Genomic DNA, 22,648 nt, shown 5'->3' on the forward strand with positions numbered 1-22,648 from the left:
CAAAGAAGTGGTCATTCCAATTGTCTCACGTCTTAACGTATAGTGATGATAAATCAGAGAAGAAGGTACAACAGGTCTAAGTGTGATCATTCATGACTCGTTTTTAAAGGTAAGAAATGGAAGCGAGAGCACTTCGCCATTGCTGGGCACGTTCTGTGGGACTCTCTTGCCGAATCCCATTTTCTCCCAAAGCCGTGAACTATACCTACGATTTAAGAGTGATAGTGCAACTTCCGGTCGTGGATATGAAATTATCTGGACCTCATCACCCTCTGGTAAGACCCTGGCGCTTTGTAAGGGAAAGTAATGCAGCTGAGAAAAACATACAGCGTCTAATAGAAGAAGACAGTTAAAGTGACCTTTTCCCCAGTCTGTGTACTTGATTATTTTCCATTAAAAATAGAGATTTTTTTTTAACACTGAAAGTATAGAGATTTAAAAAATGCTACTTTTATTCATTATTTCTATATATTAAAGGATATATATTTACATATAAAGCACAAATAAGGTACAAAGATTTTTAAGTTCCTTTATAAATTCTGATTTTGTCATTGTTTTTAACTTTTGGTTTGATCATCGAGGTAGTCCTCTGAGGACTTTTTTTAAAGTTTGCCAGAAAGCCAAGTTATGAACGCATACTTGCGTACGTATGAGCAGCTGTGCTCCTCGGAGGCCGCGTCTCATTTCTTGGCAGTCCTGGAGGTTAATGGCTTTTACAGGGCAGTGAGCAGCACCTTCCTGCAGTTTTGGTTGGCTGTTTACCAATAAGTGAAGGAAATTTGTCATGTCAATGCACTTAACTCAAGAGAGAAGGGACCTCTTTATGAAATGTCCCCCCAAATATCTAAAATCTTTCAAAATAAGAATGATAAAAAGGACTCATTTATTTTATTTTATTTATTTATTTTTTTTGCGGTAGGCGGGCCTCTCACTGTTGTGGCCTCTCCCGTCACGGAGCACAGGCTCCGGACGCGCAGGCTCAGTGGCCATGGCTCATGGGTCCAGCCGCTCCGCGGCATGTGGGATCTTCCCGGACCGGGGCACGAACCCGCGTCCCCTGCATCGGCAGGCGGACTCTCAACCACTGTGCCACCAGGGAAGCCCAGGACTCATTTTAAATGTACTAGAGGACTAGAAGAGGATTCTATTAAGACAATTGTAGATAACGATTTCTTGGTACTGCCCCAAGTAAAAGATGATCTCTATGCCCTAATTTTACAGACAAGGAAATAAAACACCAAACCGATGCGTTGCCTAAAACGCACAGCTAGATCGTGGCAGAGGCAGGACTAAACCTCCAGTGGTCAGAAACCCACCCCAGTGCTTCTTAATTATGCTACGCAGTTTCTTCCTATGCGCAGGATATCTGGATGCCCATGGCTGTCTGGTCTAAATAACGATAGCTTTCCTGTGCACATGAACGCATCGAACAAATTAGCACCAATGCTTAAAGGGCTTCGGCTTGTTAAGCATCTCAGTCTTGGAACTGTCAGTTATCAGCCTGGTAAAGTCACTTGGAGAATCATTACTGCCAGAACCTTAAATAACACACCTCTTTCTTTGGTTCTTCCCCGGAATTTCCCTTTGAATTTTACTTCACCCATATCCTCATCATCTCGCTCACTGCCTCTGGGGAGCGCCACACCATCGAAAGCACCCGAGATCAACCTCACTCTCTCCTGCAGTTACTTTCCCAAGTCCTGGTTTTCCCGTTGTGCTCTCAACCCACTATTTTCAAAGCAAAGATCTGGAGGAAGCCCTTCGTAAGCCGTGAGAGGCGGGGAGGGATATTTGGTGGAGGTGGGAGCGGGGCAGGTAGTGAGGGGCTGGGGGTACAGCCCGCAGGAGGGACAGGAGAAGGGTTCCTGCCCCCGCTTTTCTTGCAGAGGGCCTCAGCACCTTGAGAGAACTGTCTCGTTGCCTTAAGTGCGCTAAAGCGCGCTGATGGCTTCTACTTCGTTGACTGAAGCTTCGCGCACCTGTTTCCTCGCAGACTGCGGCGGGACGCTTTACGGAGACAGCGGCGCGGTCACCAGCCCTGGCTATCCCGGCACTTACCCAAACAGCACTCACTGCGAATGGACCATCATTGCTCCTGCGGGAAGACCCGTCACCGTCAGCTTCTACTTTATCAGCATTGACGATCCCGGAGAATGCGTCCAGAACTATCTCCTGCTCTACGACGGCCCGGATGCTGACTCTCCATCGTCTGGACCGTATTGCGGCGCAGTGAGTAAAACAAACTTTTAAAAACTCCCAATTGTTATTTTTAAATAATGAAAGGAGCTTAAAAAGGCACCTTTAAAGGCAGACTCACGCAGTTAGAGAGTACACGGTACTTTCTCAAATTCAGGTTTCTGACTTTCCTTTTTATTTTGGGAGCACGAGTGCCACCTAGTGGGCATTGAGTTAAATTAATAGTAATAGTTAACCAAACTTGACCAGTTAATCAAACTTGTGCATCAGAATCACCTATGCAGTTGTTTAGCATCACAGACTTCCAGTCCCCACTCAACCTACAGAATCAAAATTTCTGGGGGAGTATCTGTGGCATGCTGTTTTTTGAAAGCTCCGTATGTGATTTTAATGCACCGCCCAGGGTTGACTTATCCATGTTATTTCTGCATGAATAGAACTACAGTGTTCCCTCCGCATCTGCAGGGGATTGGTTCTGTTGAGCCCCCACGGATACCAAATCCTCGATGCTCAAGTCTCTTATAAAAACTGGCCTAGGGACTTCCCTGGTGGCGCAGTGGTTAAGAATCCGCCTGCCAGTGCAGGGGACCCGGGTTCGTGCCCCGGTCCGGGAAGATCCCACATGCCGCGGAGCGGCTGGGCCCGTGAGCTATGGCCGCTGAGCCTGCCGTCCGGAGCCTGTGCTCCTCAACGGGAGAGGCCACAACAGTGAGAGGCCCGCGTACCACAAACAAACAAACAAACAAAAACTGGCCTATGGACTTCCCTGGTGGCGCTGTGGTTAAGAATCCGCCTGCCAGTGCAGGGGACCCGGGTTCGAGCCCTGGTCCGGGAAGATCCCATATGCTGCGGAGCAACTAAGCCCGTGCGCCACAACTACTGAGGCCGTGCTCTAGAGGCCGCAAGCCACAACTGCTGAGCCCACGTGCCACAACTACTGAAGCCTGCACGCCTAGAGTCCGTGCTCCGCAACAAGAGAAGCCACCACAGTGAGAAGCCCATGCACAGCGATGAAGAGTAGTCCCCGCTCCCCGCAGCTAGAGAAAGCCCACGTGCAGCAACGAAGACCCAACGCAGCCAAAAATAAAAATAAGTAAATTAAAAAAACCAAAACCTGCCCTAGTGCGGTGAATACAGTCAGTCCTCCGTATCTGCGGGTTCCGTATTCGTGGGTTGTGTATCTGCTGGATTCTGTGGTTGGCTGAATCCGCGATGTGGAACCTACTCTTACGGAGGGCTGACTGTATAGAAACTTTGGATGCCCCGCTCCATTTCGTTCACTTTTTGCTGAACATTGTAGGAATTCTTTGAAGAAATGCACAGGGATATTAACAATTAGCCTGGGGACTAACAGTTTGTTTTTGTAGATCTCCACATAATAGATCTTCCCTAAACATCAAGTTAGAATTCTGATGTTGACTCAGTGCTGCTTACATCTGCCCTCAGTGCCCTCCCATTTTTATGTGCAAGTAGATGTTTACAGAGCTTTCATGTAAGGGAAATGTGACTACTGATGAGAAGTTACCTGTTTCTTACCATTTTGCTCTTTACTCATTTGTGCTTTCTAATCAAACTGACAGAGAATTACACCTGCTGGAAATCGAGGGAGCTTTTAGAGTATAACTTACAGTTCGTAAAATTGATAAATGTTATTTTCAGAAATATCAAAAAATAGATAACATTTTTCTAAAACCCTGAGAATCCTCCCATATATTCTTCTAAACACTTTCTTTTCCATATGTTTGCCTATGCACAGGTACTTCATATTGTTTTGTGGTGTGTTTTTGTCCACTGACTGATACATCATTAACATCTTACCATACCATTAAACAAACTGGTATATCGTATTTAATCATTGGGTTGTTTTGTGTTCTGGGTGCAGCCTAATTTACTGAACGAAGCTCCTCTGGTTTATAGACAACCCTTCAATAAACTCTCTGGTAGCTCTGTCCTTATACACAGAGCTAATTTTGGGGGGAGGAATTTGCATCACCTGATCAGCAGATACTGTCTTGCAGTTGTTCACAGGGGCCCACAGAAAAGAGACCCCAGTAAATGTATCACATGCCAGATTTAGAAGCTGATTAAGTCTTAGACATTCAGTTGAAATTTGTAACAATTTCAAAAAGAGACATTTTCACAATACCATTACTGTATGTCCGTATGACTTTTTTTTTTTTTTTTTTTTTTTGCTTTTCAGTGACTTTCAAACATACAACCCCATTTGATCCCCTGGACTTTGCAGATAAGAGAAACTGAGGCACTGAGAGACCTTACTGCCATTGAAACCAATGTCACATAAATTCAAGTCTATAACTAGATATGTCAGTTTTTCTTCACTATTGGTGTTTACAATATTTTCCCAGTTTTAACTTTTATTTTATAAATGTAGACATAGTTTCGAGTGCGATTGTTTTACTTTTTAAAGATACCACTGACTTCTTTAGCATTTCCAGTCTAGTGAAGGAAGTTTATTTACAGAATGATGGTGGGAGCTACTCCTTAGATGTCGAATCATACGGTGATTTGAAGATGTTTTCTTTTATGATAATTGTCATTGTTCACAGGCATTGCTCTCAGTTACAGAATCCGAACATCTAGAAACATGAAAGAATGGCAGGAAAATTAGGAGAATCAAACGGGAGTTTAAAACTTCTGTTATCTGCTCATACTAGTTTGTCAGCATAGAATACCAAGTAGAAATTTGGGAGCAGGTTGAAATGGAAGGAAAAAGTGCACGTGCACAGGAACGTACAATATTGTGTATCCCTTGATATCTCTCTTCGGAAAAAAATCCCTCTGCTGCACTCACCTGAATAATTTACTGTCTTGGAAATAAGTCTGTTTTTTGATGACTCTTGGGTAGGACCAAGGCAGGGGACCCGAGCAGAACAGAGGAGCATGTCCCCAGACTGCAACCTTGACCCTGCGTGATGTGCTCTGTCTCCAGGACAATCCAACCTACTGTGCATGTTACTGACTTATTTGCTTCCTGCTTCACCTCCTCCCATTAGGATGTAAGATGCGTGAGAACAGGGCTGTTTGCATGTTTGGTTCGTTTTTTATATTCCTAGTGCTAATAATAATACCCACAGCATGGAAATCTCTCAATCAATATTAAATGAATGATTTAGAAATGAGAGAAAACAGAGACCCATCTACCTCCCACCCCTTCTGCCCCCCCCACACACCCTGTTCCCCCAAAAGATATGAAAATCAACCCCAAAAGGAAAGTACAGATGTTAAGGGGGGAAAATAGTATATTTTACTCATATGCTCGTTTTAGTTGCAGATATAAGTTGTGTGTCCCTTCAGAAAAACGAAAATTTCAGTAAGACCTTGAATTGGAAATTGAACTTTTAGTGATGGTTTTATTGAGACATAACTCACATACCATAGAAATCATCTACTTAAAGGGTAAGATTCAAGAGTATTTAGTCAGTTCCCGGAGCTGTGTAGCTGCCGTCACCACAGTCAGCTCTAGAACCTTCTCGTTAGCCCAGGAGGAAACCCTGTGCCCACTTAGTCGCCCCCCATTTCTCCTCGTCACCTCCACCAGACCCAGCAACATTCTTTTGTAAAGTTTCTGCGTCACTTCTTAGCAAGGTTACCTGTAGAACTGTATGCAGGTTGCTGTCGACTCTAGAAGCTCCATGTCATACTTCTTTACTACACCTGACCTTCTGGAGAAACCTTCAAATCTGTGAAATATATGATTTGTTACTTCTCTCTCTCTCTTTCTTTTTTCAATTTTAGGACACTGACATAGCTCCCTTTGTGGCCTCGTCGCATCGTGTCTTCATAAAATTTCATGCGGAGTATGCAGCCCGACCGTCAGCAGTCCGGTTAACCTGGGCCAGCTAACCGCAGGAGGCCGGGTCTGCTCAGCACTTTGGTTTTTCTGCAGGGCCTGGACCCTCAGACCTCACGCTGGACGGGATTCTGCCATCCTGATACCTGTCCCCCCTGCCTGTGCCACTGAGAATAATCTGAACTTCTTTGTTTTTCATCGAAGCACATGTGGAATCAATATTTGTATACATTTTTTGCACGTAGAATGCAGCTTCTTTAATATTTTGAGCTGAAATTTTCTAGAATCCCTTAAAGGGGTGGAAATGATTACGGCTTATGTGCCGTACATTTTCAAAAGTTAATAAAATAGAAGTACCGTTTTCACTGTGAATGTCCAATTGTGGATGATACACACTACTGAAATGCAAACAGTGACGCTGCGTTATCTCTTAAACTCATTAAAATTTGTCTTTCACTGTGGGGTACGTGTCAAATTTCGAGTTGAATATTTCCATTTAAAAAAAGTACATGAGTCCTTCAGCATAGGAACTCCGGAGCCAAGCTGCCTGCGTTTGAATTTTAGCCTTTCTAGCTAACTTCCTTAACTCTCTGTGCTGCAGTTTCCCTACGTACCACTGTCGTCTGTTCGCAGTTTAACAACACGAGATGCGAAGTTATACATAGTTAAGCAATGCTTTGACCATGTTTTCTGCTGCCTTTAACCAAGAGACGTTAGGTTAAATATGCAAAGTTAAATCTTACTAAGAACATGGGGCCGACTGAATGAAAGACGCTATCGAATGTGTAACTGCATCCTCCTGTACTACTCAAATGCCAGGGAAACGATCTCTGCACAGACTACAAGCCACATCAATGAGATATTCTCACCTTCTCTCTACCATGGATGGATGCATCAGCTTCATGGAGGACACTCTATTGGAAAGAACAGTGAACGCAATGAAGAGACCATCAAACCCAAGCGTCTTGACAAAGCTGGAACAATGGACTAAAGCCCTCAAGATGAAGTTTGATAGGAGTAGATATAAGACCTAGCTCTTTTAGCTAAAAATGAATCACAAAGTTACAGAATATGGAGAAAGTTGAACAATAACCTATGAAATAGTTGTTTTATCTGAAAGCAAGAGTAACACATGCAGCCGTCAACCAGTAAGAGATGATTTGACCTGTGGTTGCGTCATTAGAGTAACAGCGTCTACAAGAGTCCTTTTCAGAGACACATGATTCCTAGGAGGCCCATGAGAATATCTGGAAAGTGTACCTACCAAGATGAAGACAGCATAGTCAATATTAGTATGTCATTTTTACACTAAAAACTGAAAACGGAAAATAAGAATATTTTCTCACATTCTGTAGGCCATAAGTAGAATCTGAAAAGCCATGATATAAAATGAATGGTCTCGAGGTGGGGGTGAGGGGAGGTCTTACCTGGAAGCCAACGGAGCCCGGGAGTCGGGGAGCTGGGCTTCCACTCAGCACGTGCTCTTTCTACCCCTCTCCTTTTCTGTCTGCCTGAAGAACTGGGCCTCGGCAGGAAGAACAGGGCACAGCCTGGCCAGCACCGGCTACGGTTAAGTTAGCCATTGCTGGCCAGAGCTGCTCTCGTCTGACCTTCAGGGAACTGCCTGGGATAACTCAGCCAGAGGCCACCACAGGCCAGGAATCTCCGGGCACTTCAGACATTTGTGAAGAACGCCCCAGGGGGTGCATGGGGCCAATGACAGTTTGGGGCTAGGAGATGCCCGGGTTCTGGGTTCTACTTGTCCTAATTTCCTATTAAATTTCAACTCCATTTAATTAATAGGAATTTGTTAAAAATCCACCCCACACTCCCCTAGGGAGTAGTAACATGGTTAATTTTGTTAAGAGAAAGGAGAACTAACATCTATATAACATTTGCTCTCTGCCAGGCATCACTCGTGGAAATGGGATACTCAGAGCCGCCACCTCCATGTTACAGTCGAGGAAAATGAGGTGCAGAAAAGCTTGTAAAACTTGAGTGACAGAATGTGATTTTAACCTCAGCAACCGCTGAAGAGGGTGCCTCCCTTCCTGCCAGAGGGATTAAGTGTGAACTTAGTAATATGACAGCCCAACTATCTTCATAGATCTAGTGACATTATTAAAAAAGACTGTCACTGTTATATGACCTAGAAAAAAGGCTGATGCAATTCTTGTTATTTTAGTAAAAACTTAGAGATTAGACAGAGTCAAAAATACCATTAATGGAAGAAAATGTTTAATTTATTGAGACCTCAAGTCACTCTATGGCTATCAATTTAATGGGGAAGTTATTGGAAGAAAAATGATATGATAATTTTTGGATATTTAATGAGAAATTTGCTTTTCAAAAAATTTTTTTTTAATTTCTGTTTTTTTTGGCCATGCCACTTGGTCAGCAGGATATTCCCCTAGTGGAATCCTAACCACTAGGCCGCCAGGGAACTCCCTGCTTTTCACATTTTAACTTGGTAACTTTACATGTTTCTTCATAAGTAGTTTATTGGAGACAAAGGCATTTTTTAAATGAATGATTTATGTAATAATTTACGTGAATTTACCCACTGTTGTCGTAGTCTGGAGTGCTGATACACAGCAGGACCCTATGAGACTCCTGGGCATGAAGACCTTCCTGTGGCCCCCATTTCTTCATCACAGGAAATAGGCTTCATTCAGCCTCCAAGACCTTCCCTGAGCTCCAATGGGCAGGTTCAAACAGTTGCTAATTAGGGAAGGGAGGAAGAGTCAAAAGAAACAATAGTGCGGCCTTGGGGCGGGGTCCTGGCCTCCCCCTCCCCCACCCCCCAAGGGATGCACATCACACTATCTCTGGGCTGTTCGGCAGATACTGAAATCCCTTCCAGGTGGGAGAAGTTAACTGTGTGCTGCCCACAAGCACTGAGGCCCCAGACCGCTTGGAACCAGAAGGTTGATGATGCCGACTCCCACTTACTTCCCCACCAACCAATCAGAAGAATGCCCACGAGCTGACCGCACCCTCTTTGAACCATTACTATAAAACTCCTCGATATCCACTCCAGGTTGGACACACAGTTTTGAGGGCACTAGCCCACTGCGGCCCTCTTTGCCTGGCACAGTATTAAAGCTATTCTTTTCTACTTCACCCGAAACTCTGTCTCCGAGAATTAATTCGGTGTCAGGGTACAGACGCAGGATTCGGCTTTAGTGCCTCATGGGGACCAGGCATTTTCCGTGCTCTGCTTGGCCCCCTCTGGGCTCAAAGACAGGGAATAGTACATATTGTGCCAGAGGGAGGTATTGAAGCACACGCTGTGTGTAAGCATGGTGCACTTGGCCGTGACACTGCAGAGGGGATCTTAGCTCTGATAAATATCGACTTTTCCTTGCAGGAATGGCTACATAATTTGCAGGGCCTCTGGTTCAAAAATTATTAACCATTTCAAGCTGGTGATAGCAGAACAATAAACTAACCGTGGGGCCCATCTAAGGCTGGAGCTTTGTGTCACTGCACAGAGTTTGCATACCCAGGAAGCTGGTCCTGTTTCCAGGTTATAAAAATCTGGAACTTAGGGACACATTTCATTAAGAATGTATGGCTAAAAGTGAAGAGAATGAAAGATTATAAGGGAGTGAAAACAAATTTCTGGAAAACCAGAAGTGACTGCAAGCATGGGAAGGCAGCCTTGTGATTATAAAACTGGGTTCTAACCTCTGTAGAAACTTAACAAACAGCCGAGGGAAACTTAATGCTGACCTAGGAGGGAAACAAATACACATCAACAACAGAGGAAGAAAGAAACCACACCAGCTATCTAGAAAAATCAGCTCAGACTTCATGCTTAAATACAAAAGGACAACCAGACAGAGGGAGAGTTACAGCAGCCTGAACGGGAAAGAACGAGATAAACTAACAAGAAAGGGACATGAGAAAACAACTTAGTAAACACAAGAGGTTTAAAAATTGTTATCCTCAGAGATATTTGAGAAGCGTGTGCATTCATGAAGCAAAAGCAGGGCGCTATTAAACAAGAAGGAGCTCTTAAGAAGTATATTTCATTAATAGCCAAAATAATTTTTTAAAATTTAATAGAGCTTTGGAAGATAAAATAGAGAAAATCTCCCAGAACATGAAGTTAAAAAACAAACAAAAAAAAAAAAAAAAAAAAAGGAAAGGAAATATATGAGGGGACAAAAATGCCCAGCTATTGAAAACCAGCCCAGGAGGCTGCCACCCAATAAGATTTCCAGAAAGGGTGATAAATCAGAGAAAATGGCAGGAAAGAAATTTCAAAGGATAAACAGAAAACAATTTCCCGAGAGGAAGAGAGAAAAGAATCGTCCTCTGAAAAGGACCCAATGAGCCCTAAACAGATTAAGTGAGAAAAGACACCCCATCGGAGATATTATGGTGACATTTCAGAACATGACGAATGATAAAAAGATCACAAATGCTTCCCAAGGGAAAACAATAGTTCCCTGCAAAGATGAGGAGACCAATATGTTTCTGGGCATCAATACTGAAAGAAGTCAGTGGAATTATGCCATCGAGATTTGGGAGAAACTTCTTTTGAACCTAGAATTCCATGTCAGGCAAATTACCAAAGGTGCGGGCAGAATAAGGACATTTAAAAACATGCAACTACTCAAAATTTGTGCCTCCTATACATCCTTCTAGAGCAAGTTACTTGAGGGTAGTTACTCCAGCAAGATGCCTGCAAGAAGCGTCTGTCTCAACCCAGGGACCAAATGAAAAGGAATTATAGATAACTTCTCAGCTGGAAGGACAGAACGAATCAGTCTAAGTTAGAGCAGTAAATGAGAAGGTTCCTAAAGTCTTCAAGAAGTCATTGGATTTCAAGCAGTAGCGAGTAATGAAAAGCTTAAAGGTTACAAGAAGGAAAGGAAAACAGAAATTCTAGTAAAAAGAACAATGAAAACTGTATAAGAAAATCATCATTCAATAGAAAGCTAACTAAGCTATGTCACATCATAAGAACAGAGAAGTCACGTATTTATCTGGTATATTCCCCCTCCTGTGAGCCAGGGGTCCGTGACTGCGACCTGGGCGTCGGGGACACACAGACCACCAAGGAGTTCTTGCTTTGAGAAGCTCACAATATAGCGGGAGGTACAACCTGTGGGGAAGGGACTCAGGGCAGCAACTTCCAGTAAGTGGAACCGCAATTAAAGAAGCAGCACACTGAGAGAAAATTTACTTGTAGTTTCCCCGGGACCCATCCTGGTGTACAACCAGCCCTTCGCAGGCGCTGCCCAAACTTCCCGGCTTCCGCCCACAACACTCTGGCTTCCACCTACAAACTGAGCCTGCGCCGAACTAGTGCGCACGCGCCGACTCCAGTCCAATCGGAATCTCCAACGGGAGGGAGCTAACCTCGGGTGGGGCGGAGTCCCGAGGCAGAACAGCAAACGTGATTGGTCGGCCTCGGGGCACGCATTCTTTTGTGGGCGAGGGCTCGCGCTAAGCCACGTCTAGTAAGCTGTTCTCCTAATTAGGGAACGGTCTGGCGCGGGCGGGGCGAGGAGCTAAGAGTGGCCCGGTGTGCGCCTGCGCCGAGTGCCGGGACAGGGCGTGTTCCTCGTTCGGGTGCTCGTTTTGCACAGACCGAGTGGAGTGCATCTCTCGCCGCGGGAGTGAGCCCTGCAGAAGCCTGTTGTTCCCACGCGCAGCCTGTTAGGTGCAGCCCTCCGCAGTGAGTATGTGTGTGGCGTTGCCCTTGTGTTTGCTTCTCTCTCCGCGGCGGGAACGGTGCTGGACCCTTCCCACTCCCTGTCCCGCCCTCCCCATCCCCCTCCCTGCCCCCGGACCCTGCTTGCGGGTGCCCACTTTCCAAGGCCAGGCGAAAACTGGAGAGTGCCAGCCGGGGGTTTCCTCATTTCTCTCTCTGCAACCTCCTGGCCGTCGCCCACGTGCTGTGTTGTTGTCGTTTGGTACAGGTCATGTCCAAGTCTCTGAAAAAGTTGGTGGAGGAGAGCCGGGAGAAGAACCAGCCGGAAGTGGACATGAGTGACCGGGGCATCTCCAACATGCTGGACGTCAACGGCTTGTGTAAGTTCTGCGAAGGGCCTTCTCCTCGGAGGAGCTGGACGGGTTTATGAGTTTAAGAAGTAGTTGCTGGTGGCGGTGCGAGACGTTGTAGTGGTTTACATCCCACCCGCTGCTTGGCTGCTTGTAAACAGCACTTGTCGAGGGCTCAGCTCGGAAAGCTTGCAGTCAGAGTTTGTTCTGTCCCAGCTGGAAAACGGACACGAGAGCCAGGTTAAGAATCCCCGGACCGTGGTTGTTGGACCTCATCAGTTCTCCAGGCTGATTGATGGCCTTCGGGTGGACTTACCACACAGTTTACTAAAGAGCCACTTGGTGTTTGTTTTATTTTTTTAATTTATTTTTAATTTTTTTTCACTTGGTGTTTTAATGGAAAATTAGTTCTGAATCATTTTTCCTTTCTCTTAATATAGTCTCCTATGCAGCCTTGAACAAATGCCCCACGGAAATTACCTGATTAAGTGTTTTTGCACCTGGAGCAAGTTAAACGTTTCTTGACTCATTACCCTTTTCTCATTACTCATTACCATCAACCCTTTTTCTGGGTTTATTGTCCTCACTTAGTTCGGGCTTTTGTTACTTCCCGCCTGTGCTCTTGTAATGTCTTCCTAACTTTGCCTCTTGCCTCCAGTTTTACTGCCCCTGTTGCTTCCTGTAACGTGCATCTTACTGCAACTCTCTCCTTTAAACCGGGGATTGCAAATTCAGCTGTCTTCAGGGGCCAGGTGAGGATGGTCATGAATTCCGTAATAGGTATCGCATCTGAATGATGAGATACACCTGCTGCTTAGATCCAAACAGTTGTCACCACTTGGGAACGTTGGCCCAGTGTTGCCAGATTTTTTTTTCTCTATGAAGCCAAGAATCCAGGTTTTTATATAAAATTTTCTTATTTTTAGATATTGACAGTTAATTCCAACACATTAGAGGTGAAATCAAGCTCTTGTTCAGGTTGATTGTGGCTGAAGTTTGGACCTTCTGGTTGTCCATTACCAATGGTAATGCTCCGTGTTCCTTGCGGTGACCTGCTCCTTTCTGAATCTGACTGCAGCCTACCTTAGCGCCTGTTCCTTCCATGCATCTGGCATCCCAACCATAATGAACTGATGGTCCTTTCTGAGCCAGGGCATTCCTTCTCGTCTTTGTGCCTTTAGAAGTATCGTTTCCACCCGCTTCACCCCAGATCCTTTTACTTACCTGTCAAGAGTCAGCTCAGACGCCACAGCCTGTGTGAAGCCTTCTCAGTGAAGTTTGGACACACTTTGCTTCATGACCCTTCTTTTTTTTTGGTCGCACTGTGTGGGGCCTGCGGCATCTTAGTTCCCCGACCAGGGATCGAACCCGTGTCCCCTGCAGTGGAAGCTCGGAGTCTTAACCACTGGACCGCCAGGGAAGTCCCGCTTCATGACACTTGTTACACAGGATTGTGATGTGTTCTTAATCCAGATGTCTTTCTTCCGCACTGGGAGGCCGAGGGGGAACGAAAGCAGTGCAGTATTCCTGTGTGCCTTATTTATTCTAGTGCCTGGAACACAGTAGGTGCTCCGAAATGTTTGACGGATGAAGGAAAGAATGATGGATTAGGCCTGTGAGCTGATGAGATCCAGACCAGGATGTGACACTGGAGAAGAAGGGGGGATGTCCCGGACACCCTAAAAGATGACGGATTGCTTGTTAGGCCTGGAGAGAGCAACGTTAGCGTGAATCCGTGGTTTGCACCTGGGACAGAGATTGGTGTTGGTGCCATTGATACATCTCTGCAAAAGGCAGGGGGATGAAAAGCTGTAGGTGATTTGCATTTGGTAATCCTTAGGAAGACACCTGCCCTTAAGTTTAGCTTTTGTACGAATTAGCATTTCAGTTCCCTGGTCTCTGCTGGCCTCTCTCGGTAGTAGTGGCTTCGTGGTGGCAGCAGGTGTCTCAGGTGAGGGACTGGCAGTTGCAGATCTGGATGTGTCCCTGTACCGCCCCTGCCCTGCTGGGATCATTATGGTCACTGGGGGCACAGCTGCGTCAGAGGAAGGGGATGGGGGGAAGAGGATGGAAGCAGGAGGCCTGGCTCGGCTGTGCCCACGGGTTTCTGCCCCTCAGGGCTCTTTCTCATGGGCTTGAAAAAAGGTTGCTTTCACTAGAGGAACTTTGTACTTCTCAGCTTTGAAGAGGATTCTCTTTGTAATATTTATAAGTAGGGAGAGTGGTGTAGCTATTTCAGTTCAGTTGCTTTATCTCTTTGAAGCCTTGGCTTTTATTGAAGAAGAAAAGATAGCCACTTGCTTCCTGAAAAAGCTCTTTCCGGTGTAATATTAGGTGCTGGAAAAGCAAGGTCATTCTTAATGTTTTCCCAAAGAAGTCGCTTCAGGAAGAGCAAGAGTGCTTCTTGGGGAGTTTGGTGGAAGTGAATTTGGAAATCCCACCTCCGCAGGCCTCTGGAGTGTGGTAGACCCAGGGAAGGAGTAAAACTCCCCGACTTCTGGACTCTGAGGGTCCCAGGATGCCTTCAGAATCCCATCCTCCACTGGGGCTCATTTATCAGTAGTGTACATAACGTTATGTGTTTTAATATATATTAAAGTATTTGGCATGATCACCTTAGCTGTAGTATAAGGATTCCCGTAGTCTTTTACTTATAAACTTTTAACTGTAATCCTCAGGTTTTATTTATTTGTTTTTGTTTTTTTTTGGCTGTGTGGCTTGTGGGATCTTAGTTCCCCAACCAGGAATGGAACCCGGGCCTCGGCAGTGAAAGCACTGAGTCCTAAGCCCTGGACCGCCAGGGAATTCCCTGAGGTTTTATGTACTAGTATCAAGATGGAACCCAGGGAGCAGCTTATCCGCATGGACAGAGAATGGTATTGTATCAAGCCTTCCCTTCATGATCGTTACTTTGTTTCGTTTCTCCAACGATGAGAAAGAATTAAGCTTTGAAGCTAAGAGTGGTAGTTGTGTGCCTATTCTAAGCATAGGAAACAGGCTCCACTTCTGCTTGGGAGAGTTGCGTCTTACAAACGTAGCCCTTTCATTCCTCTGAGACAGTAAGTTGCCTTTAAAAAGTGCTTTCAGGAGTTGAGGTACCAAAAGCTTTCTGACGGGGAAAACTTCATAGGCTGGAGCCAGACATCCAGCAGTCTCAAAGTTTTCTGTCAGTCCAGCCAGGTTCTGGAGATGCTCAGATCCAACCCTGAGAGGCAGACGTAGTCCAGCGCTTACAAGTGGGACCTGGAGTTGAGTAGACTGGGTTTAGATTGTCCAGGTTTACTTAGCGCTGTGTTACTTTAGAGAAGCTACGAAACCGTTCTGGGCCTCAAGTGCCTCATCGTTAGATGGAAACCTAAGTACCCGCTTGGGGGCATGGGTGTGCCGCCCAGTGCACTGCTTCCTGTCGAGGGCTTAGCGCCGAGCCAGTACTCAGCGCACAGTGACTGTTAACTGCTCATGTGAATGTCCAGAGAGTGCGTAAGCCTCATACGGAACCAGTCCCAATGCAGTCGATGGCCTCAACGGGGAATAGCCTGCTTAGTTGAACTGGGAAAGGCATCTGTGTGTGTTATGTGTTGACGTTTTCTGTGTGGCTTAACAGAACCTGGTGTGTTTGGCCCTCTTGCCTAGGGTTCCCATAGATTTCGATTGCTTTCTTTAAAATGATCGCTCATTTTATTTCTTTTCCTTCATTTTTTTTTTTCCTGCACAGCATGTAATCTGCTGAAAACTTCTGGGAGGAATGGTACCAATTTTGTACTTTTTATTAAAGAGACTTCCCAGCAGAAACTCTCTCTCATGCAGCAGCTCTTCACCCAGATGATAAAGTTGCTCTTGAAGGGTCCTGTCATCAGCTTCCTGGGAGCAGAGACTCCCATCAGCAGCCAGAGAGACTTTTTTTCATTTCTTTTATTTAAATCTCTCTGACTTCTTAATCTCTTCAATTTACTGCGCTCTGGGTGTCAAACCTTAATCGGTTTTTTTTTTGTTGTTGTTGTTGTTTTTCTTCAGGTTAGACTAAAGTATCTCTCAGATAAATTTTATTTTATTATTATTTTAATTTTTATTTTATATTGGAGTATAGTTGATTAACAATGATGTGTTCATTACAGATGTACCACAAAGTGATTCAGTTATACCCATACAAGTATCCATTCTTTTCCAAATTCTTTTCCCATTGAGGTTATTACAGAATATTTTAAAAGAGAAAAGTCAGCTGCCTCTGAGGTAGTTGTCTTTCTGAAGGACCCTGCAAAAGAATCAACAGACGTAATCCCGGGTTGGTTATCTGGAGGGGCTGTTAACCCAGGAAGTGGTGGTGCCTGCTGGGAATTTTCATCATGATAGGACTTCTTTGGGGGAATGATAGAAGAGCCGGGAAGACCATGTCCCTTTCACTGTGATCTTTATTAAGACCTTTTCTTTTTTTGCTCTCCTGACTTGTGTGTTTAAGCCCACCTTTGTGTTTTTAAACATCTTGGCCTGGGCAGTCCTTACCCTTTCTCTCTCCAGCCACCCTCCTCTCAGCCTTATGAATTAATGCTTGTTGAGGGAGGAGATGACTTCCTGTCCATGTGACTCCATTCACATGTGTCACCTCCTCCGGGAAGCTCCCCAGGACTAAATTTTAACCCACCATCCCCTCCAGCCTGGCTTAAACGCCTTTTCTGGGCTCTGCGTGTGCACCTCTGTTATTTTTGTACTTGGTGTTTGGGAAAAATTTATTGAAGAAGGTTGCTGTCCTTCTCAGTTAAGAATTCAGGTGCACTGGGGTAGAAAGCGTAGCACAGGAGAGAGAGGGCACACCCTCTGGCTTCATTGTAACTTCATCACCTCTTTGAAGGTCCTGTCTCCAAACACAGTGTCACTCTGAGGGCTTCAACACAGGACTTGAGGGGGCCACAGATCAGCCCATCGCGTCTGCATCAGAGATTCTGAATGGTACACATGTGCGTGCTTACATGGTGTTAAGTGCTTCTCGCGTTAGCCTTTGGTGCAGATAATAATCATCAGTGTTTTACAGATGAGCAAACAGAAGGTCGAGAAAGCCCCAGCATCACACGTTAGACACACCGACAGCTTTGTTCTGTAACCCTGTGCAGTGTGGTTTCCCACCCCTGGCTCAGGCCTTAAGGAGTGATGCTTTCCAGGGCTAAGCGGGGCTGGCGGGCCTCACCTCATGCCAGTCAGTTTCAGAATTCTTTAAAAACACTGTGCTGGGGGCTTCCCTGGCGGTCCAGTGGTTAAGGCTCCACGCTTCCACTGCAGGGGGCGTGGGATCGATCCCTGGTCAGGGAACTAAGATCCCGCATGCCGTGCAGTGTGGCCAAAAAAAAAGATGTGGTATTGGTATAAAAACAGACATATAGACCAGTGGAATAGAATAGAGAGTCCAGAAATAAATCGTGGCATTAAAAAAACCCAAAAAAAACAACACTGTGCTAGGCTAAGAAAAGGCATCATTCTTCCAGTCTGCCAGCTTGGAAGCTTGGGTTTATCACATTGTTGCAGGGCTTTAACTGTCAAAGAAAACAGTAGAGGCAACTTGGTCTCTATCTGGTCAGAGTTAACTCTGAACCCTCCCCGTTTCCTTAGGCTTTTCTGAAAAACTATTAATTTTAACTGGGTTTAACGGCAGGTGTGAGATTTTTTATACTGTACATTAATTCATTTTTTTCTATCTTCAAACTTAGAACATTAGCTTAAAACCTTCTATGAAGTATGGTGCCGGAGAAGGTTCTCTTGGGGCAGTATTGGTTCATGTATCACAACAGAATAAACCTGAGTTGAATGAAATGGTAACTGTGGTTGTAGTTTACCGGTACGTCATAAAGAGCCTTTGCATTTAATGCGTTTCTCTGTGTACCTGTTAACGATTCCTCCGGACTCAGAATAGTTCTTAAGGGTAAAGTGGGCCCAATGAAAGGCACACCTCAGACCAGGTAGTGAACTGGAGGGGGTCTTGGCCTCTTGGTTTCTCAGAGCACAGCACAGAGCAGAGATTGGTGACATGGTGTACACCCTCAGTGTACAAGTGGCTGTTCTGCAGATGTTTACGTACACAGTTGGTTTTTCAGAGCTGTAAGTATTTCAGTCTTCAGGCCTTGTGAAAGATGCCTATTTAACCTGTTGGTACTCTACAAATTGTGTACTCTTTATTAGAAGAGGATAAAAATAATAGATAATTTTAAACTCTCTATATGGAGCGCATTAATGCACACGCACACGTGTGGCGGGCACTGTACGTGGCCCTTCATGTGGATTATTTCCTTTAAACCTCAGTTTCATTAGGATTGTTACCATCATCGTCGTCATCCTTGTCACCCAGTTTATAGCACAGAGACGTTGAGAACTTAAGTACCTTTTGCTCTAGGTCACACACTAGTAAGTAGCAGAGTCAGGATTTGCACCCAGGCACTCAGACTCCAGAAGCTATGTTGTTAGCCCCCCCCCCCCCCCACCGTACACGGGCCTCTCACCATTGTGGCCTCTCCCGTTGCGGAGCACAGGCTCCGGACGCGCAGGCTTAGCGGCCATGGCTCACGGGCCCAGCCGCTCCGCGGCACGTGGGATCTTCCCAGACCGGGGCACGAACCCGCATCCCCTGCATCGGCAGGCGGACTCACAACCACTGCGCCACCAGGCGAGCCCCTGCTCATGCTTTCTTGCCTTACTCATGTCACTAACGTTTTTGACAGTCAGGTGCACGTACGAAGGTACAGCCGCTAACTCAGCAAGCTTCCACTGAGGGCCTCCTGGTGGTCTGGTCCCGAAAGCCGCGTCCCTGCCCTGTATGGGCTGCTGAGTCTGTATCCGTTGAGGAATGCGTTCAGGGATGCCGACCCTCCTCTGCTCTTGCCCATGGGGCCGAGGAAACAGGAACCTTCTTCTTCCCCAAACACTTAACACACTCTTAAAAAAATCCATTTCAAGAAGCCTTTACTGAAGGCTATCCTATAGATAAGCGCACGTATAACTGTACAGTGTGACAGATTTTCAAAGCAAGAAACAGAACACAGTGGGCATGTCCCAGGCACTAGCCCCTCAGGACAGGGTCCTGACTGACAGCATAGATTCCCTTTGCCTGTTAGTGTGCATTGTTCAAAGGAAAGAGGGTTTACAGTGCACACTCTTTACTCTCTGGTTCTTAACGCTCAGCATCTTGTTCACGAGCTTCATTCGTGTCGTGACACTGGTGACAGATCCAGAGTGTGACTGCCAAGTTCAGGCGTCCGTTCTGCTGTGGATGGATGTTCGTGTCGCTCCTAGGCTAGGGCTGCCACCCGTAGTGCTGCTGTGACCACGTGAACACACATATTCCTTTCTGTTGGTTACAGACTAGGGGTGGAATTATTGAGTCATGGGGTGTGCTCTTGTGTACGCTTTAAAATGGAAGCGGGAATCACCGAAATGGGGAAGACATTTGACACTTAGATGTCAGGCAAAGGCTTAACGTTCCTGATGCAGAATGAGCTCTCGCAGAGGTGCTGGTCAGGCCTCCCGAGGTGTTCACTCAGTGCATTGCCCTCTTCCGAGAGAAATCACTCACACCTCAAGCTTTTCTCTGAGAATTAGCTTGCTCACAGGTTGGTATCATCTATACCAGCTGCTGGCAAACTTGTCTGGTTTTTAGACTCACCTAGGGAATGTTTAAACATTGCAGTGCTCAGGCTGCACCCCAGACCACTTCAGGGGGAAACTCTGAATGTGGAGACAGGTGTCAGAAATTTTGCTCTTTAAAATAATATGTTTTCGGACTTCCCTGGTGGCGCAGTGGTTGAGAGTCCGCCTGCCGATGCAGGGGACGCGGGTTCGAGTCCCGGTCCGGGAAGATCCCACATGCCACGGAGCGGCTGGGCCCGTGGGCCATGGCCGCTGAGCCTGCGCATCCGGAGCCTGTGCCGCGCAACGGGAGAGGCCGCAACAGTGAGAGGCCCGCGTACCGAAAAAAAAAAAAAATGTTTTCATCCATGCACACCACAGCCTTGCAGCCATGGTCCTTGTTCAAGTGCAAACTGTTCATTTTTGGCCTGTGGAACTCTTGTTGGCTCTCACATCCAGTGGACGTGAGCAAAGTGTAACAAGCTGTGCCCGGTGTGTCTGTGAATTCCTGTCCCGGACCTGGAATCAGCTGTCCTCATAGAAATCCTGTTTTTGTTTGTCTGTCTTAGTGGGCAATATTTTGGGACCACAATCTGGGCTCCAGGGGTGCTCATGATTCCTGGGTCGTTCATGGTCTTTAGGCATTTTTAGCAGACACAGCTAAAAAAAAAACCGTATACACACACACACACACACACACACACACACACACGTGTCGCAATATATGTATCTGTAGATGTATACAGATACATATATACACATATATGAGGATTAAAATATCTAACGAGCTCATACTGGAAGGTCCAATTTAAATATGGGACTGTAAGGCTCTTCCTTAACTTCCTTCACACTAGTCTCTACTTTTCTTCCACTCTGAGGATCCTGATTGTCAGGGATACACGTGATGTTAGACTATCTCACAGTTACTTATTTGGTACATTACACACAAATAGCAATGCTACTGTTACCAGCGCCGGTATTGCTGAAAAGAGTCGTTTTGTGCGTATTCTATCCCCATTCTCCTCCTTTTTTTGTTTGTTTTATTATACTTCACTGTTTTTTACAGCAGTTTCCCCTATTGTTAACATCTGGCATTCATTCGAGTGATACTTTGGTTGCAGTTGATGAAGCAGCATCGATACATTATTATTCACTAAAATCCACAGTTTGCATTGTTGTCCGCTGGTTGTGCTGTAACACACTATGGCTTTTAACAGATGCATAACATCCTACAGAGTAGTTTCACTGTCCTCAATACCCTCTGTGTTCTACTTATTTTTCCCTCTCTTCCTCATCACCTCCTGTTGAACCCCAGGCAACCACTGAAATTTTATGTCTCTATAGTTTTGCCTTTCCCAGAATGTGATATAGTTGAAATCGTAGAGTACGTAATCTTTACAGAAAGCCTTCTTTGACTTAGCAATATGAGTTTAAGTTTCTTCTGTGTCTTGTCTTGGCTCCGGAGCTCGTACTTTTTTGTTATTGGTTAAAATTCCATTGTCTGAATGCACCACAGTTTTTTTGTCCTTTCACATATTGAAGGACATCTTTGGTTGCTGTCACATTTTGTCAGTTTGCCGCTATGAACATCCATGTGCAGATTTTTGTGTGAACATCGTTTTTTGACTCTTTTGGGTAAATGCAAAGGAACAGAATTGCTGGATCGTGTGGTAAGAGTATTTTCGGTGTAATAAGAAACCACTGTCTTCCGAAGTGGCTGCACCATTTCGTGCGTTCCCCGGCAGTGAATGAGAGTTCCTGTGGCTCCACCCCTTGTCAACGTTTGGTGCTGTCAGTGTTCTGGATTTTGCCCATTCCGATAGGTGTGTAGTGGTATCTCGTTGTTTTCAGTGGGCAGTTCCTTAATGGCGTGTCATGTGGAAAATCTTTTCATAGGCTTGTTTGCCCTCTGTATATCTGCTTTGATGAGGTGTCTGTTAAGTTCTTTGGCCCACTTTTTAATTGGGATGTTTGTTTTCTTATTGTTGGATTTAAAAAGTTCTTTGTGTATTTTGGAAAGAAGTCCTATATCAGATGTGTGTTTTGCAAAAATGTTGTCTTAGTCTGTAGCTCTTGTTTCCCTTTTATTAACATTGTCTTTCATAGAGGAGAAGTTTTTAATTTTAATGAAGTCCCAGCCAGTTAACACCTTTTTTTTTTTTTTTTTTTTTTTTTTTGCTTTTGGTGTTGTATCTAAGAAGTCATTACCAGATCAAGGGCTGCCTAGGTTTTCTCCTGTGTTGTATTCTAGGACCTTACGCTTTTGCATTTTACACTATGAACCACTTTGAGTCAATATTTGTCAAAGGTGTAAGTTCTGTGTCTAGATTCTTTTTTTTTTCTTATGTAGATGTCAGATTCCAGCACCATTTGTTGAGAAGATGATCCTTTTTCCATTGAATTGCCTTTGCTCCTTTGTCAGAGACCAGTTGCCTCTATTTGTGTGGGTCTGTTTCTGCGCACTCTTCTGTGCCAGTGATGTCTTTGTGTTTTTCAATTAGTGGCTGTGGATTTATATAGTAAGTTCTGAGTTGGGACGTGTCAATTTTCTGAGTTTGTTTTTCTTTTTCAATATTTTATTGCTATTTTGGGTCTTCCCATATAAATTCTAGAATCGGTTTGTCGCCATTCACAAAATAAACTTGCTGTGGTTTTCATTGGGATTGCACGGAATCTCTAGATCAAGTTAGGAAGAACGGGGTAGCCAGGGGTGGGACTGAACGTTCCCACCATCAGCCCCCATCCTTTAGAAACTTCTGAAAGTCACCTCATTAACATAACAAAGACACCTTTGTTTAGATTCATTGTGGTAAAGCCTCCTGTTTGGGTGTTGTTTAATACCTCTAGAGTTGATATAAGGAGAGAGCCCACCCTCAGCTCCCACGCAGCGGCCCTCTCTGTTGGCCGGAACACAGGGAAGGTGAGAACAGAGGGGTTGGTCTGAAGTGGAAGGTGTGCAAGTATGACGTTGCCCATCTTCATTTTGGGGGAAAAATGAACCAATGGACTAAGGCTCCT

The 22,648-nt window shown here is 45.2% G+C and overlaps 2 protein-coding genes across 6 annotated transcripts in view; both read left to right on the top strand.

Moving 5' to 3' along the window:
- The window catches only part of CUBN (cubilin), a 271,724-nt gene extending 265,283 nt beyond the window's left edge, over positions 1 to 6,441 (top strand). The window contains exons 66-68 of the mRNA XM_060292217.1: positions 110 to 275; positions 1,994 to 2,229; positions 5,953 to 6,441. Coding sequence (XP_060148200.1) covers positions 110 to 275; positions 1,994 to 2,229; positions 5,953 to 6,060 — 510 coding nt within the window. The 3' untranslated portion in view covers positions 6,061 to 6,441. The remainder of the gene's footprint in view (positions 1 to 109; positions 276 to 1,993; positions 2,230 to 5,952) is intronic.
- A 5,097-nt stretch (positions 6,442 to 11,538) lies between these two features.
- The window catches only part of RSU1 (Ras suppressor protein 1), a 275,248-nt gene continuing 264,138 nt past the window's right edge, over positions 11,539 to 22,648 (top strand). For 4 of the 5 annotated variants that reach the window (XM_060292257.2, XM_030832396.2, XM_030832399.2 and 1 more), the window contains exons 1-2: positions 11,539 to 11,699; positions 11,944 to 12,055. In XM_060292257.2, coding sequence (XP_060148240.1) covers positions 11,947 to 12,055 — 109 coding nt within the window. In that variant the 5' untranslated portion in view covers positions 11,539 to 11,699; positions 11,944 to 11,946. Of the gene's footprint in view, positions 11,704 to 11,943; positions 12,056 to 22,648 lie in introns of all 5 variants that reach the window. The other variant, XM_030832397.2, reaches the window with a different exon arrangement.

This window comes from Globicephala melas, chromosome 2, assembly GCF_963455315.2.
Source record: "Globicephala melas chromosome 2, mGloMel1.2, whole genome shotgun sequence".
Taxonomy (NCBI): Eukaryota; Metazoa; Chordata; class Mammalia; order Artiodactyla; family Delphinidae; genus Globicephala; species Globicephala melas.